Here is an 18,697-nt window from a genome sequence, read left to right as displayed (position 1 = left end):
AGTGCGCTACATGAAGAATGCAGGGCTCAGCTGTGCCCATCTATGCAGCCTCACCAGTGCCAAGCAATGCAGCCTCACCAGTGTCCATCAATGCAGCCTCACCAGTGCCCAGCAATGCAGCCTCACCAGTGCCCAGCAATGCAGCCTCACCAGTGCCCAGCAATGCAGCCTCACCAGTGCCCAGCAATGCAGCCTCACCAGTGCAGGGGATCAGTGAGGAGAGCCGGCCAGGTCATCACACAGGCTGGTGTTGCCTGCTGTGACAGCTTTAATTTGAATCACTGCCATACTGCTGTCATACCAGTCCCGCCTCCTCTATCAGCTCCTACCTATGATAGACAACACATGTCCCAGTATGGACAAGTGTGCGGTCTATCAAAGGAGCCAAACCTGGAGGTGGGACTTGTGTGATGGTTGGCACCCAGTGATTAAAATATAAGCTGTCACAGCGGGCGATGCCGGCCTGACACCCCCCCAGTGTGGCACTTGGGCTGGACCGCACCCCCAATCTGCCTTGCACAGGGTGGCCATCAAAAATGTTGGGGCCCCTTGCACAGCTTTAGGCCCGTTAAGAAAAGTTCCCTTTCATACACAAGGGTCTCCTTTGTCTACGGCTACCAGGGTGGGACAATGCCTGTTCTGCTGTATTTCCCTGGATGGCACTGCTTACCATGCATGCATGGCTCATGGGTTTTGCACAGTTGCAGTCCAGGATCCACATCATGGCAATGCTGATATATTGCCATGACGTGGACACTGGCACCAACCGTTGGACATACTTTTAGTTGTTTGGAGGTAAGGCATCCTATTGAAATAATTGGGATTCCCTACATATGATGCGTGAAAAATATGCCCATGTTTGGTCACACCTGTATGTGTGAACTGAGCCTGTAAATAAACGCAAAAAAAACAATCCTCCATAAACAGAAATGATTCACTAAATTAATAAGTGTTCATATAATAGTGCTAGCATGCAGATGAATGTGAACACTGTGCTCTGCTGTTTATTGAGGATTATTATTAGTTTGTGTGGTGAGTTTATACTTTTCAGTGTATAACATTTGGATAATACAGGGTTAAATGGAAGGGTCGAAAATTAAGTTCACAGTATGTGGACATACAGACTGATTGGGGGAGGCTTATACAGTGATGTCTGCCTGCTTGAGAGATTTGTGTCAGCTATGGGGAGAGACTGCAAACTTAGCAGCCCCCCAGACACACACACACTCGACTCCTGAAGTGTCTCATGTCCTGCAAGAGAATCCGTCCTGTGTCCCGGCCGACATTAATCAGCTTGCCTTATCTTCACAAACTTTTCACAGTTCAGCTCAACTCCCTCGTGTCAGCAGCATTAGCTAGGCTCCGGCTTCTCTCAGAAAGGCACTGGAGATCGAGGTGAGGTGAAGGGGGGGGGGGGGGGAGGATCGGAGTGCAGGAGGGTGCAGAGCGAGCGTGCTGAAGACTGGGGGAGATAGAAAATGATGCTGCTGTCCCCGCAGCCCGATTTCCAGACTGAGCTGTAGCGGGACTTGGTAGACGGAGAATGCCTCCACTCCTCCCACCACCACCCGCATATCGGAATCTGCGGCTAACCCTGCATGTCCTAGCCAGACATGCGGCCCGCGGCCCACCGGGCAAACGCCCGGTGTGCCCTATGGCCAGTCCGGGCCTGGTGTTACCCAGTGTTGCTTCCTCACGCCTGATTTAAATCTCTAATTTCAGTACACATATTTACATACACATATGCAATGCACAGGAAATATAGGTTTAACCACTTCAGCCCCGGACCATTTGGCTGTCAAATGACCAGGTACATTTTTTCTCAGTTTAGGCCGATACATATTCTTCTACATATTTTTGGTAAGCGATGATAAGCGTATATTGATTGGTTTGCGCAAAAGTGTGTGTCCTAGGGAGTTTTTCTGTTAGGGGGCGTAGCTACATGTGACACATCACTGATCGCTGCTTCCGATAAGAGGAAGCAGACGATCAGTGACATGTCACCAGGCAGAACAGGGAGATGCCTTGTTTACAAAGGCATCCCCCCATTCTGCCGTTCTGTGACCTGATCGCTGGACACCGGCGGAAATAGAGTCCGCGGGTCCCGTGGGCACAGTCACGGAGACCGCGCGGCCGCTCGCGCGCCCGCAAGGGGGCAGGATTCAAAGCAACGTACATATACGGTGCTTTGCCTGCCTGTGCCATTCTGCCAACGTATATCTACGTGAGGCAGACGGCAGTTGGTTAAATCAGGTGGTGAGGATACAACATATCTACTTCTCACCTGTCAAACGGGCTTGGATTTTTTTTAGAGGAGAAGCAGTGCCTCCTGCACTTGTGAATGAGCCCTTAGTTGCATTCAGCAGCAGCAATCTTAGGGCTCATTTCACACGTGAGGTTCGGGATGGTAAAACCCTGCAGTTGAGCTGCAGCTTTACCACCCCCAATCTTTACTCCTTTTAGCTGCAGAGGCAGCAGCCAAGGATGTACACATGCCACAGCACGATTATACCCCACCTTGCTTTTGGTGGGCACTACCACCCACCAATCCATTTAAGTAAATGGGTCCACTCTGCAAGCACCCTACAACTACATGCTTGTGTCGGGTCCAGGGAAAATAAAGCAAGTAGTGAGGAGGCGATACAGCGCCTTCTCGCTGCTTGTTTTAACCCCTTGGATGCTGTACTGCACAAGGTTGCAGGGTGCTTGCTGAGCAGCCTTATTCACTTGAGTGGGTCATGCTTGGCGGGCTCCACACCCACCAAGCATAACAGGGCGTGTCATTTTGGTGCAGCCACAACATGTGTACGCCTCTGGCCGCTGCAGGTAAAGAGGGGGGGGGGACCTGGCTCAACTATGGGGTTTTACTGCCCTCAAAACACAAATGTAAACAAGCCCTTACTGCCCTGAGCCCCCATACATGCCCTGTTTTAGAACTTTTATGCCCAGTTCAGTGTTGCTTTTGTAAGGCACACTAACCGTCCACTTTCAGTGCAATGCAGAGCTTTTCTTTTTTTCTGTCTTGCAGCTGCTGCTGGCACCACTCTGATTCCGACTAACAGGGATAAGAGTTCAGTTAATATCACTCTGCCTAGGACTGCAGCCGGCACTACAGAGGAGCTATTGGCTTATGTGGCTGCTCTCCGCTCCCAATGCGGCTGGGCGGAAAAACCAACATATCCCCACTGCTTATATTGCACTGACTGCACTGTGTTAGATTCTCTGAGGACAGCGGTTCGGCAAACCAAGGGAGAGATCTACCAGTCACCTGGCCACAATCGACTGGAAGATCACGATCAAAAGCTTGCCAACCCCTGGTGTAAACGCTTTCATCATCACTATATATGACCCTGTATATGGAAACTGGAAATGGAAAATTGCACCTTTTTATAGAGCAGTTTTATAAATTGTTGTTTTTTATTTTCTTAGGCAAAAGAAAAAATGAAGGAGGAGTCTTGGAACATTCACTTCTTTGAGTATGGTCGAGGGATGTGTATGTACCGAACATCAAAGACCCGCGACCTAGTTTCAAGGGGCATTCCAGAGAGCTTGCGAGGAGAACTTTGGCTCTTGTTTTCAGGTAAGCCCAATGCATTGTATTATTGGATCCTTAGGATAGTGTGGCAAATGGAGTAATGTTCTTCAGATATAATAGAGTATAACTAAACCATAGTGCCTGTATGATCTTGGCTTAGTAGAACAAAGCTCTATTGCCTATGTGGGGACTGTGGGGACGCTCATTGTTTAGTGTTAGGACCACAGATATTACAGGGTGCCTTGGCGCGGCTCTGTGGCTCACGCATGCGTTTGCAAATGCGTGCAGACCGAACCCCTGTTTTTAACGCATACTGTAGACAGGTTAATTGGTTTTCTGCAAGCTGGTCGGTAAGTAGGCTTGGTTTTTCCCTGGGCATTCCCCAGGTTTTTGTTGTTATCTGCTTTAGCCTTCCAATGCTACTTACTGTTATGACCAGCTATAGATGGGGGCAGTGGACATGTTTATGCTTCACCTGTGGTGTTTATATTGGTCCATCAGTGCACCAACACCTTTACAGCCATTGTGCTATATGCTGGGTGCTTGGTGTGCTCTTGTACCTTTAAAGGAGGGGTGGCTTCCCTTCAGTTCACCTGCCCCTGTCTATCCATTAAAATGCATGTGCCTCCACTGTGGGGACGCTCATTGTTTAGTGTTAGGACCACAGATATTACAGGGTGCCTTGGCGCGGCTCTGTGGCTCACGCATGCGTTTGCAAATGCGTGCGGACCGAACCCCTGTTTTTAACGCATACTGTAGACAGGTTAATTGGTTTTCTGCAAGCTGGTCGGTAAGAAGACAATAGGAGAGGTAACTGTCAGCGCAGATACAAAGTACATATATGGGTAGGAGTATGGTGATTAGTCCATTGGAAATAGTAGTAACAGGAAGTTCAATGGTTAAAAATGCAGGTGATGTGGCTGTTCAATGGCGGCTGCTGTCCTCAGAGAGCTGACTCTGTGGTAAACAAAAAAGGGGTAGAGAAAGGAAGCGCCACCTAAGTGCAGTATAAAAGAGGTTCTTTTAATGACACATTGTAAAAAACACACTTACAAGAAGGTAAGGAAAGAAGGCTCATCTGTAACATCCTGTAGTCCTCGTCCCGGATCCATGGGCTGCTTTAGAAGTGAAGAAAGCAGATTGTGTGGAGTCTTCAGGCCTGTCCTGTGGCCTTCAGGATGTAGTCTGTTCCAGCCTCACAGGTCACGTGACAGGTCACGTGATTACTTCCCAGGAACACTTCCGGGAGGAGGGTCAAACAGGGAGAACAAAGGCTGATTGGGCTACGCGCTCGGAGCCACTGCTCCTTCTATTGGCCTGATGGTGAGCTATAGAGGCTGGTGCTTTTATGCTTATGTCGGTGCAGTGGGACTACAGGTCCCAGCGTGGCCCAAGATAGCAGCAAACTAACAAATAAATATAATGGCATAAGTAGAAAAGCTGGATAAAATACTATAAAAGACGTGTAAAAAAAAAAAAAAAAAAACATGTATATAAAAACTGGGGTGTATAAGAACCAGGATAATTAAACATATGTATGTCATAAAACTATAGAGAACATACACATATATATATATATATATATATATACACAATATATAAAACATGGGGCCAACAGAGAATATATGTAAAATGAATATATATATATATATATATATATATATATATATATATATATATATATATATATATATATATATATATATATATATATATATATATATAAACATTAAGTATATATTAAAAATGCAAAAAATAAATAGAAAAAGAATAAAAACATGTTTGTATGGATTATTAGAAGGGACCTATTCAAGAATATATATATATATATATATATATCATATGTCAAATCGCATGGCAATGGCACTACCCGAATCGGTGCGATGCCCCATTTGTGGCGCCGCACCGATTCCCAAAAGTAGTTTCTGTGTAACTTTTGGCGACTTCTTGGTGCAATTTCCATAGACATCTGTGCAGCAACCCGCACAGACGTCTCTGAAATCACCCGCCAAATTCACACTGACATGCGGGTATGAAATCGTGCGAGTTTAGCTGAACTGTCTCACACAATTTCATTCCCGCTGTCCGTGTGAACCTGGACTAAGTCCTGATTCACATCTATGGCATTTTTTGTGCTTTTTGCATTTTGCACAACAGTCCATTTAACATGGTTTCCTATGGAACACGTTCTGTAGTGCAAATCTGCAAAATACAAAAAGCACTAAACATGCCATATGTGTGAATCCAGCCTAAGTGAGTGTTATTCCCTATATATATTCCTTACATTGGTGATCAGTGAGAAGAATGTTCCTTACATTGGTGATTAGTGGGAAGAACGCTCCTTACATTGGTGATCAGTGAGAAGAACGCTCCTTACATTGGTGATTAGTGGGAAGAACGCTCCTTACATTGGTGATCAGTGAGAAGAATGATCCTTACATTGGTGATCAGTGGGAAGAACGCTCCTTAAATTGGTGATCAGTGAGAAGAATGTTCCTTACATTGGTGATCAGTGAGAAGAATGTTCCTTACATTGGTGATCAGTGAGAAGAATGTTCCTTACATTGGTGATCAGTGGGAAGAACGCTCCTTACATTGGTGATCAGTGAGAAGAATGTTCCTTACATTGGTGATCAGTGGGAAGAATGTTCCTTACATTGGTGGTCAGTGAGAAGAATGTTCCTTACATTGGTGATCAGTGAGAAGAATGTTCCTTACATTGGTGATCAGTGAGAAGAATGTTCCTTACATTGGTGATCAGTGGGAAGAATGCTCCTTACATTGGTGATCAGTGAGAAGAATGTTCCTTACATTGGTGATCAGTGGGAAGAACGCTCCTTACATTGGTGATCAGTGAGAAGAATGTTCCTTACATTGGTGATCAGTGGGAAGAATGTTCCTTACATTGGTGATCAGTGAGAAGAATGTTCCTTATATTGGTGATCAGTGGGAAGAACGCTCCTTACATTGGTGATCAGTGAGAAGAATGTTCCTTACATTGGTGATCAGTGGGAAGAATGTCCCTTACATTGGTGATCAGTGAGAAGAATGTTCCTTACATTGGTGATCAGTGGGAAGAATGTTCCTTAAATTGGTGATCAGTGGGAAGAATGTTCCTTACATTGGTGATCAGTGGGAAGAATGCTCCTTACATTGGTGGTCAGTGGGAAGAATGCTCCTTACATTGGTGATCAGTGAGAAGAATGTTCCTTACATTGGTGATCAGTGGGAAGAATGTTCCTTACATTGGTGATCAGTGGGAAGAATGTTCCTTACATTGGTGATCAGTGGGAAGAACGCTCCTTACATTGGTGATCAGTGAGAAGAATGTTCCTTACATTGGTGATCAGTGGGAAGAATGCTCCTTACATTGGTGATCAGTGAGAAGAATGTTCCTTACATTGGTGATCAGTGGGAAGAACGCTCCTTACATTGGTGATCAGTGAGAAGAATGTTCCTTACATTGGTGATCAGTGGGAAGAATGTCCCTTACATTGGTGATCAGTGAGAAGAATGTTCCTTACATTGGTGATCAGTGGGAAGAATGTTCCTTACATTGGTGGTCAGTGGGAAGAATGCTCCTTACATTGGTGATCAGTGGGAAGAATGTTCCTTACATTGGTGATCAGTGGGAAGAATGTCCCTTACATTGGTGATCAGTGAGAAGAATGCTCCTTACATTGGTGATCAGTGGGAAGAATGTTCCTTACATTGGTGATCAGTGGGAAGAATGTTCCTTACATTGGTGATCAGTGGGAAGAATGTTCCTTACATTGGTGATCAGTGGGAAGAATGCTCCTTACATTGGTGGTCAGTGGGAAGAATGTTCCTTACATTGGTGATCAGTGGGAAGAATGCTCCTTACATTGGTGGTCAGTGGGAAGAATGCTCCTTACATTGGTGGTCAGTGGGAAGAATGCTCCTTACATTGGTGATCAGTGAGAAGAATGTCCCTTACATTGGTGGTCAGTGGGAAGAATGTCCCTTACATTGGTGGTCAGTGGGAAGAATGTCCCTTACATTGGTGGTCAGTGGGAAGAATGTTCCTTACATTGGTGATCAGTGGGAAGAACGCTCCTTACATTGGTGATCAGTGAGAAGAATGTTCCTTACATTGGTGATCAGTGGGAAGAATGTCCCTTACATTGGTGATCAGTGAGAAGAATGTTCCTTACATTGGTGATCAGTGGGAAGAATGTTCCTTAAATTGGTGATCAGTGGGAAGAATGTTCCTTACATTGGTGATCAGTGGGAAGAATGCTCCTTACATTGGTGATCAGTGAGAAGAATGTTCCTTACATTGGTGATCAGTGGGAAGAACGCTCCTTACATTGGTGATCAGTGGGAAGAATGTCCCTTACATTGGTGATCAGTGGGAAGAATGTCCCTTACATTGGTGATCAGTGGGAAGAATGTCCCTTACATTGGTGATCAGTGGGAAGAATGTCCCTTACATTGGTGATCAGTGAGAAGAACGCTCCTTACATTGGTGATCAGTGGGAAGAATGTCCCTTACATTGGTGATCAGTGAGAAGAATGTTCCTTACATTGGTGATCAGTGGGAAGAATGTTCCTTACATTGATGATCAGTGAGAAGAATGTCCCTTACATTGGTGATCAGTGGGAAGAATGTTCCTTACATTGGTGATCAGTGGGAAGAATGCTCCTTACATTGGTGATCAGTGGGAAGAATGCTCCTTACATTGGTGATCAGTGGGAAGAATGCTCCTTACATTGGTGATCAGTGGGAAGAATGCTCCTTACATTGGTGGTCAGTGGGAAGAATGCTCCTTACATTGGTGGTCAGTGGGAAGAATGCTCCTTACATTGGTGATCAGTGAGAAGAATGTCCCTTACATTGGTGGTCAGTGGGAAGAATGTCCCTTACATTGGTGGTCAGTGGGAAGAATGTCCCTTACATTGGTGGTCAGTGGGAAGAATGTCCCTTACATTGGTGGTCAGTGGGAAGAATGCTCCTTACATTGGTGGTCAGTGGGAAGAATGCTCCTTACATTGGTGGTCAGTGGGAAGGATGTCCCTTACATTGGTGGTCAGTGAAAATGATTTAAAGTAAATACAATTATTTAAAGAAAAATTAAAACACACCCATAATCCCTTCTCACACTCTATATAAAAAGGGTTATGTAGGATGAGCATATGTATGTAAACAATAATAGATACATGTATAGTATCCACCAGAACATCAGAGTGAGAGCAATTCTAGGGCCATATATCATAGTTAAAGGGGTTGTATGGGTTCAGTTTTTTTTTTTTTTAACAACAAACACGTTATACTTACCTCCACTGTGCAGTTGTTTTGCACAAAGTGGCCCCGATCGTCATCATCTGGGGTCCCACGGAGGCTCTCACGGTTCCTCCCCGCAAGAGCTAACCCCCTCTGGGAAGCTGTCTCCCGAGTGGGTTACCTTGCGGGCGCACTCCTGTGTGATTCACTTGGCGGCCATACCCGAGAAGTGTATGACTCAGCCCCACCCCCTGGCGTGCAACAACATTAATTTGATTGACAGCAGTGGGAGCCAATGGCTGCGCTGCTATCAATCTAACCAATGAAGAGCCGATTGGAAAGCTATGCGGGAATATTGTGCTAATTTATGAAAACCTTCATTTCGAAAATGTACCATTGTTGCACTTTAATGTACATTTTATTTTTCTTTAATTCCTATAATAAACATTTATTTGGAACATAGCATCCAGAAATTCTTTGAACGCATGCAATATGGGCAGTGCAATATGTAGGTAGGATTTGTGTGGATGCAGCTTGAACGTGGCGGGGACACATGGGCAGAGACACAGGGGGCCCCATGATCTCCTTTTGCCCGGGGGCCCCATGAGCTGTCAGTCCGCCCCTGGGCATATATAAAGTTATATAAGTGGGTTAACAACCACTTTAATGGGTTGATGAGGGATTCAAGCTATTTTCTTTCCTTCTACTCATAGTGTAAAGAAAGAAAACTGTATAATCTATGGCCAGCCTTAGGCCTGGTACACACTAGTAGTTTATTTTTTTGTTCAACCCAGCGGGCTGAACAAAAAATAACTTAGGAGCTCAGAGGTGCCGCTGTACTAACAATCTGATGTTAGTAAAGTGATCACCCCTGCTGAGCTATTGTGTTTTGACAGAGGTAAGGGCCCCCGCCATAACACTATGGTAAGCGCTCTCAGCCATTGGCTGAGAGCATTGATCGGATGCGACCAGCAGACCTTTTTCAGGTATGCCCCGTTGACATCTGTCGGACCGGCTGCCATGCAGAAGGACCGAATGCTGCCTGATATTCCAGCAGTGTGTACATCCCTTTAGTTAGGTGAACAGCTTCAATAAATCAATCACACAATGCAGGTGCCAGTGGGTCATTCAGGGATGTATTTGTTTCAATGTTTTTAATTGCAGGCAAGTGAAAAAATCCATACAGAGGTAGTTCTAGGTTTTACATAAAGTATGAGTATATAATTTCAGGATTCTTGGTAGCATGTTATTGGTTAAGTCAAAGTATACACAGGTTCACCTTATTTACTAACATTCATCTTGAAAACATTGTGCACATCAGATCATCCCCTCTGTCTTATTACTGCATCTCTCCATCCTGAATAATGAAAATAATACAATTTTATTCATTTTTTGCTCTTTTTCTTTCAGGAGCAGCGAATGAAATGGCAACCCATCCTGGCTACTATGCTGATCTAGTGGAAAGGTCCACAGGAAAATGCAACCTTGCAACAGATGAGATTGAGCGTGACCTCCACCGCTCCATGCCTGAACACCCTGCATTCCAGAATGAGCTTGGAATAGCAGCTCTACGCCGTGTGCTCACTGCATATGCCTTCCGCAACCCCAACATTGGGTACTGCCAGGTATTTCCACTCTTCCTACCCACATAAGTGTTTAGCAAGAATAACAAATGCCTTCCCAGATCTGTAGCATTCCTGTGTTCTAAACTGTGTATGATAATATTTTTTGTATAAATGGAGGTTCCCTTGTTAGAACAATAAGTAGGTCCAGAGATCTAAGTATCTGAAAAAGAAGGCTTGGTTTTTCTGTAAAAGTTGTGTTTGAAACAGGTCTCTCTGACCTCACTAAGGCTGCATTCACACCTAGGCGTAGGGCGTACAGGCGTTTTTACAGGCGATTTTTACAGACGTTTTTGTCGTACGTATATGCGCGTTTGCGCGCGTATGCGCACAGTGGCGTTCGACGTTTTTGTACTTTGTCTTTTTCCATATTAGCCAATAAGAAAAATTATCATCCCTGACATCACTTGTTGCTCTCCTAGGAATTTTTTATCCTATTATCTCACTATGGTAAGTTTGCTGTTTGCAGACTTTACCTTTTTTATCCTTCTCCTTTATTCTATCCCAGTTCGAGTGCCAATCTCGTCCCATGCCCTCCTCCGAACAGTTCGCAGCTTGTAGGCAGGATGACTAATGTCATAAAGGACAGGGTGCTGCTTTACCATGCTGATGAATTTTTCAGCATCCACGCCAGAAAGGATTTCATCCAATTCAGCCTCCATGCTGCTATGCTGCTGGACTCCAATGTATTTTTACAAATAAAAATGGTGATTTGTGGACTTCCTGTATGATATTATGTACTTTTTTTTCCATTTCCTGTATTGGATTTCAGCAACACAGGCGTCAAAACGCTTGTACAAGCGCGTGTTTACGCGCAATACGCGCGTATCAGGCGTTTTACATTGACTTCAATGTAAAAAAAAAATGCTCAAATACGCGCATATCGCGCGCTAGGAGCGACAAAAAAGGGTCCGGAACTTTTTTGAGCTACAGGCTACAGGCGTTTAGGCGTTCAGATGTGAACCATCCCCATTGCCTTTCATTACTTTTCGTCCCTCTGGCGTTTGTGCGCGTCGCGCTACAGGCGTAAAAACGCCTAGGTGTGAATGGAGCCTAAGTGCCCCTTTGGACCTCCTCGCTTGCTTGTGGGTGGGGCCAAACAACTGTTACAGAAAACATTTGCATATATTTTTTAGATCCCTGTAGCTGTTGCTTACCTTTGCCCCCAACCATCCATTGAATCTCTCTGCTCTTTTGCATTTGCCTTTGTCCCCTGCAGCATGCTGTGGTTCCATCAGCCAAGCACTGTCACTTATGTGTCCTGTAATGACATAGTCAGTTTTTTTTTGTTTTCAAAAAGTTTTTATTAAAGAATACACAGGTATAACAACAGAGGACACAAATAATGCCCAACTTACATTGGTATATAAAGTAATAGCAATCAGTACATGTGTGCAATAACTCATCACTATCTAAAGACAGAAAACTAGTTTATGGTACAACCTAGAGCCCTAGGCGTACCCCAAAAATGAATGCATAGACCATATACCTTAGTAAACTAGAAGAACAATTGTGTCAGAAGCCCAAGTAAAGTACAAGAAAATAAAAGGAAATAAAAAGAAAATTAAAGAAAACATGGCAAAAAGAACATACATAAAAAAAAATAAAGAAATAAAATCAGGACATATAAAACCAAACGAGACATAATCAAGGTCAGTTATACTTGGAGTCTATATAGAAACCACGGGTTCCATTTAGCGTCATAAATTGGGACTGAATCATGTAGAGTGTGGAATATCTTTTCTGATAGCATCATCTGATCTATCCGAGCAATTATTGGGGGAAAGGGCACCGTCGGCTTTTTCCAATGGAGGGCAATGGCCCACTGTGACATAGTCAGTTTTAAGGACAACTTCAACCTGGTGAAGTTGTCTATAAAAAAAAATCCCCCTAATCACCTATGTTTAGCTCGGCCCCTTTCAGTGCTATGAGTAAGTTGAATTTTTTGCGGACTCCAGTGGTCCCTTGGAGTATGGCTTACCTAACCCATAGAAATTAATGGGACCGCTGTATGCATGTGCAGTATCAAGAGAAGCTGGCCAGGACCTTGTCAGAGAAAAGACAACTGCATCGGGGACAATGTAACTATTATCCCAGATTGATTACATTCATAGGGTTGATGGTGTTTTTTGACAGACTTGGTATTATTAGCTGCATTCATAAAGTGGTATGCAAACTTGACGGATCCTAAAACTGAAATCCTAGGTAAAAAAAAGCTTTAGTGTGTGATGCTAACAAACTGGATTCCATGTAGAGTAGAGCTTTCGGTGTGGGTGCTTCAAACTTTTAAGCCATTCCCGCCAACCGTACACACGTATGCGGCAGCGGGTGGAATTTGCACAGCAGCTGCAAATATGTGTCAATAGGGAATGCCTTTTCTGTGCTGAGAGCGTACACTCAACACAGTAACTGAGCTGTCACAGGGAGCTCCTGATGCATTCTTGCGATCGGGAGCTTCCAATCATTTGCCTGCTGTGACAGTCAGTCAAAGCTCATGAAGTTTGCATCTGCCTCCCGCCATTTAGATTTCCTTAATGGGTCAGGGAGTGGCAGTAGAGGAAAGGGGTTAAGAAGCCCAGACTAATAGAAAGTGGTATGTTGTTTTAGGATGGAAACTGTTGTAAGTCACTGAATATTGCCAATTTGACATCCTTGGTATGGAGAGCAGCTTATAAAGTTGTTTAGAACCCAATGCTAATGCTAGTCTGTCTCTGTGCCCACCTCTCCATTCCATCATGCTTACTAACAGACATACACTTTGGAAAGTTTCTCCCCCCTATGGGTTAGTCCTGTTCAGGTGTGACATGCAGTGAGGAAGCCAAGATTCAAGTTTCTACACATGCACCTAACTGAGGCATGAGGGCATAATGATTTTCCTTTTCAATTGGCAGGAAGAAGTCTGAATTCACTAAAATATATTATGGAGTTATTCTATTTGGCCATTTGATGGAAATACTGCATAGTAATTATTTTTTTCCCCTTAAGACTGGGTTTACACTATAGATCGCAGCTGCTCACAGCAGGTGTCCAGTGCATCTCCATTCACCGTTTCAGGTCTGAATTCAGCACAAATTTTGTGCTGAATCCAGACCTGAAACAGACCACAATTCACACCGAAGCAACTGTGGAGAGCCGGTCACAATCTCCTGCTATGCGAATTGGATGCAGAGAAACTCTCATCCAATTCACATAGGTGTGAACCCAGCCTAAAGTGGATGTAAACCGGATAATTTTTTTTTTTTTAGACCCCTTTCACAGGGGCGGTTTGCAGGCGCTATATCGCTAAATATAGTAAACCGACCTAAAACAGCGGCTGCTGTTTCTTCACACTGGAGCGTTGCTCTGGCAGGATGGAAAAAAAGTCCTGCTAGCCGCATCTTTGGAGCGGTGAAGGAGCAGTGTGTTTACCGCTCCTGCCCATTAAAAGCAATGGGACACCGTGGCTATACCGCCGGCAAAGCGCCTCCACTAGCGGCTGAATAGCGCCATGAATTTAGCAGTAAAGCACCGCTAAAAATAGCGGCGCTTTACCGCCACCGCACCTCCCGCCCCAGTGTGAAAGGAGCCTAAAAGAAGACTTCTACCTGGTACAGTAGAGGATGTCGAGTCATCTGTGCCCAGTTTTGCCACAAAGAGTTTATCGAGCTCTGAGCAGGCCTCTTGTCTTTTTTTTTTTATTTTTTTTTTTAGTAAGATAAAAAAGGACACGCAAATAAGTTTGTGTAGCCACATCCCCCCACTGCTGTGACTGATATCCGATTTCTTTACCTCATTAACAAGCATGAGAGCAGAGAGTGTTTTACGATTCCATGTTCACATCCCTCCTCCTTTCTTCTCCAGCTCTCCCAGGATTGGTTGCTCCACACCTCAGCATGATTGGGCATGCTGAAGTCATGTGGCACCTTTCCTGAGTTTTGACTGGATATTACTCATTATGGGGCGTGATCAGTGTGACTGAGGAGGACATTCATGGTGCATTCAGCTCCCAGAGCCAGCAGAAAGAGTAGGGGAGTGTAGAGGTGGGAGGGGAGTCTTGTGACATCTCGACTTCTCGAGTTTTGTAGGGATACATGCAAGAGGCTTGCATGTATATATACATTAATACTGTGCCATTAGTTTATACTGGGTGAGTGGTGGGTTTTCATCCACTTAATCGATTCACACCTGACATGGTCGAACTGCGCTGGGCGGTTATTTCAGATGCCTTGTCACCTGTGTGCCTGATTCACACCACTATGTTGCGGTGGTGTGCGAACAGGGTGCACTGAAAAAAAGTATTGTGTGCACTGCTTTTTTTCAGCTCACCAAAGCGTCTGTGTGATATTTCAATAAACAAAACAAATAAGTTGCGCTAACCAAGGGTGAATGAGGAATATCAATTTGATTGATATAATTAAATAGTGTCCATATACAAAAAATCGTGAATAATACAAGTATATAATAAAAAGTTTTTAAGTGAATAGATTGTTGAATGAAGTTGTGCCCGTGACTGAACACACAAAAATCCTCCACCGGTGCAGTAAATGGATAATTGTCTAAACGCTTACCAGAAGGGCAAGCAAACAGGGCTTGCAGCTGAACTCCCCAGCTAGGGTCTTTACTGGAAGTCCGGATGGTATTCCTCCAAAGTAGGTGGATAGATCCAGGATCCAAGGAGCATGAAAATAAATGTATAGGCAACAAATGGTGATGTACCGTAGATAACACGAATATAGGCACACCAAGGGAAAGCCTCCACCAAAAAGAATCACCGAATAAGGGGGACTCTTACCAGATAAAAGTTATTAAGGAGCTTGTGGCCAAACCCAGCCAGGGCCTTTAGGGGTTAACTTCAGAAAGCATCAACCAAAGCAAACGACTCCCTCACACAGTATAGCCGAGTAAATCACCATAAAAAAGAGGAATTCCACATAGTGATGTACCGTAGGAAAACGATTTAATAAGGTAGATAACACTTACATAAAAACAGATAAAATCAGCATATAAATTTCGAGCCGGCCGGCTACTACGAACGCCCGTCCTCTGGACCTAGACGCAGCACGTCAAAGCGTCTCCTCCTCCCTGGGAGGGAGTCGTTTGCTATACTGTGTGAGGGAGTCGTTTGCTTTGGTTGATGCTTTCTGAAGTTAACCCCTAAAGGCCCTGGCTGGGTTTGGCCACAAGCTCCTTAATAACTTTTATCTGGTAAGAGTCCCCCTTATTCGGTGATTCTTTTTGGTGGAGGCTTTCCCTTGGTGTGCCTATATTCGTGTTATCTACGGTACATCACCATTTGTTGCCTATACATTTATTTTCATGCTCCTTGGATCCTGGATCTATCCACCTACTTTGGAGGAATACCATCCGGACTTCCAGTAAAGACCCTAGCTGGGGAGTTCAGCTGCAAGCCCTGTTTGCTTGCCCTTCTGGTAAGCGTTTAGACAATTATCCATTTACTGCACCGGTGGAGGATTTTTGTGTGTTCAGTCACGGGCACAACTTCATTCAACAATCTATTCACTTAAAAACTTTTTATTATATACTTGTATTATTCACGATTTTTTGTATATGGACACTATTTAATTATATCAATCAAATTGATATTCCTCATTCACCCTTGGTTAGCGCAACTTATTTGTTTTGTTTTTGATTTTATATTGTGTGTATATCACAATTTTTGTTGCAGCTTATATATTTACATTTGTTTTTTAGTCAGTTTAGCGCAGTATCACTTTTTTTCTTGATATTTCAATAAAGTTTGTTTAAAAAAAAAAAGAATGTTGCAGTACAGAGCTGTGATTCTCGCTGGACGTCGGACTTATGTATTTTTTTCAACTTGACTAACTGTGTAACACTGCACACTAGCCACTGTGGTATAAATCAGCGGCTAGTGTGAATGGATCCTAAGCCCTGGTTCACACCAGTGCGAATTTGAAATCGCGCTATTTCAGCGCGATTTCAAAGCCACAGATCAGTGCAATTTGGACCTCCGATTTCACTGCAACTTGCAAGTCGTATTGACATCGCAAAAATTAAGCGCAGGAACCTTTTTCAAAGTCGCTGCGACTTGACTTGCAACGATTTAATCGGTTCCATTGCCAGTAACTGGGTGTGATTTGTTATGCAACTATGAACTGTCAAATTGCATGACAAATCGCAGTAGTGTGAACCAGAGCTAAATGTGCATGCTTGGAGATATGGAGGCTTGCTGCTTAGAACTGCTTGGCTTCTTTTTTTTTTGCAACCTAGTCTAGGCTTAGAAACCCATTGAAAACAAATTACAAAGGCCAGGCTAACCCAATTCTAATAAAAGGCCAATGGGTCCTGAGCATTGTAGTACCCTCCGTTGCATTCAGACATCTGAATGCAACATGACCCTGGCTGGACAGGAAGAGTTGAAGGATGTAAAATGGCGTTTCACCTTAACCTTTCAACCTTTTTAGAAATATCTACCAGAACTGTGCTGTAATAGTGGTAACTGATCTTTTATTAATATCTCATAGTCTATATAGTTCTATATAACAACAAAATACTTTTTATTATTTGTAGGCCATGAATATAGTGACCTCAGTTCTGCTGCTGTACTGTAACGAGGAAGAAGCATTCTGGTTGTTGGTGTCACTGTGTGAGCGAATGCTGCCAGACTATTACAATACACGGGTTGTTGGTAAGTCATGATCAACATTTAGCTCTCTTAAGGATTTATACTGTCCTTTTATTAAACTTCCAAAGAACATGATTTCTTAAGACCCCTTTCACACAGAGTCACTTTGCAGGCGTTATAACGCTAAAAATAGCGCCTGCAAAGCACCCTGAAAAAGCCACTCCTCACTCTCCAGTGTAAAAGCCAGAGAGCGGTGCGCTGGCAGGACACTAAAAAAAGTCTTGCTAGCCGCATCTTTGGAGCGGTGTGTATATTATTGAAATTAATGGGCACCGTGGCTATACCGCCGGATGCAGCGGTGCTTTGTGGGTGGTTTTAACCCTTTTTAGGGTGCTAGCGGGGGTTAAAAGCGCCCCGCTAGCGGCCGAATAGCGCTGCGAAATTGACGGTAAAGCGCCGCTAAAAATATCGGCGCTATACCCCCGTCCCAGTGTGAAAGGGGCCTAATAATTGCATTAAACATGTATGTAATAGTCATGTTGGAGTGCCAAGTGTCCAAATTGTTTTTTTAATGGTTCATACAGTCAATGCAGACCATATACTGTACATATACAGCCGCAAGGCGACTCTCCTGCGCAGGATCATGTGCTAGTATGTGAGCCTGCACTTCGAGGTTTGGGGCGCATATGCCAGCAACCTGCTCCTGCTGTGATTATACACAGCGGGAGCTGATCTGTGGGTATGGCGGCCTCGATGTCTGCCGATACCTGACGATCATTAGGCAGAGAGCCAGAGCGGCGAACTACCTATGTAAACAAGGCAAATTGCTGTTCTGTCAGTATGTATGGCTTTAATCCTGTGTCCGTGAAAAGCAGGAACACAAATCTTTGCCTTCCTATAGTAAAAGCACCTCCCACACAGTGAGAAAGCACATGTTAGGAACATATTTAACCCTTTTTAATCGCCCCTAATGGTAACCCCTTCCCTACCAGTGTCGTTAGTACAGTGACAGTTCATATTTTTAGCACTGGTCCCCAAAAAGTGTCAGTGTTCCAATTTGTCCACCGCAATATCGCAGTCCTGCTATAAGGTCGCTGATCATCGCCATTACTTGTAAAAAATAAATTACAATTCTATAAATATATCCCATAGTTTGTAGATGCTGTAACTTTTGCGCAAACCAATCAATATATGCTTATTGGGATTATTTAACTAAAAATATGTAGCAGAATACATATTGGCCTAAATTTATGAAGATTTTTTTTAGATATGTTTTATAACAGAAAGTAAAAAAATTGTAGTTTTTTATAAAAAAAAAAAATTCAAAATTGTCAGTCTTTTTTTGTTTATAGTGCAGAAAATAAGAACTGCAGAGGTGATCAAATATCACCAAAAGAAATTTCTATTTGTGGGGAAAAAAATACATACATTTTATTTGGGTTCAGCGTAGCACAAACGCGCAATTGTCAGTTAAACTAACACAGTGCTGTATTGCAAAAAATGTCCTGGTCATGATAGGGGTGGGGGGGGGGGGGGGCGGATGATCTTCCGAGGTTCAAGTGGTTAGAGTGTAGTTTACCTGCAAGTCACATGATGAAGCAGCTCCAAAATTCAGATCATCTGGGGAAGTGTATTTCAATCAGAAATACCGGACTTGTGATGTCACTGCAGTATCCTGGACTGCTTGTCCTAGCATCCTTTACAGCTAAATA

General features: G+C 43.8%; 1 protein-coding gene across 4 annotated transcripts in view; it reads left to right on the top strand.

Annotated features, from left to right (window-relative positions):
* The window catches only part of TBC1D9B (TBC1 domain family member 9B), a 107,393-nt gene that overhangs the window by 59,029 nt on the left and 29,667 nt on the right, over positions 1-18,697 (top strand). For all 4 annotated transcript variants that reach the window (XM_040344989.1, XM_040344990.1, XM_040344991.1 and 1 more), the window contains exons 9-11: positions 3,430-3,580; positions 10,191-10,405; positions 16,931-17,048. In XM_040344989.1, the coding sequence (XP_040200923.1) occupies positions 3,430-3,580; positions 10,191-10,405; positions 16,931-17,048 (484 nt within the window). The remainder of the gene's footprint in view (positions 1-3,429; positions 3,581-10,190; positions 10,406-16,930; positions 17,049-18,697) is intronic.

Source organism: Rana temporaria, chromosome 3 (genome assembly GCF_905171775.1).
Source record: "Rana temporaria chromosome 3, aRanTem1.1, whole genome shotgun sequence".
Classification (NCBI taxonomy): Eukaryota; Metazoa; Chordata; class Amphibia; order Anura; family Ranidae; genus Rana; species Rana temporaria.
Note: the sequence above shows the minus strand (reverse complement) of the source record. Positions and strands in the feature narration are given on the sequence as shown.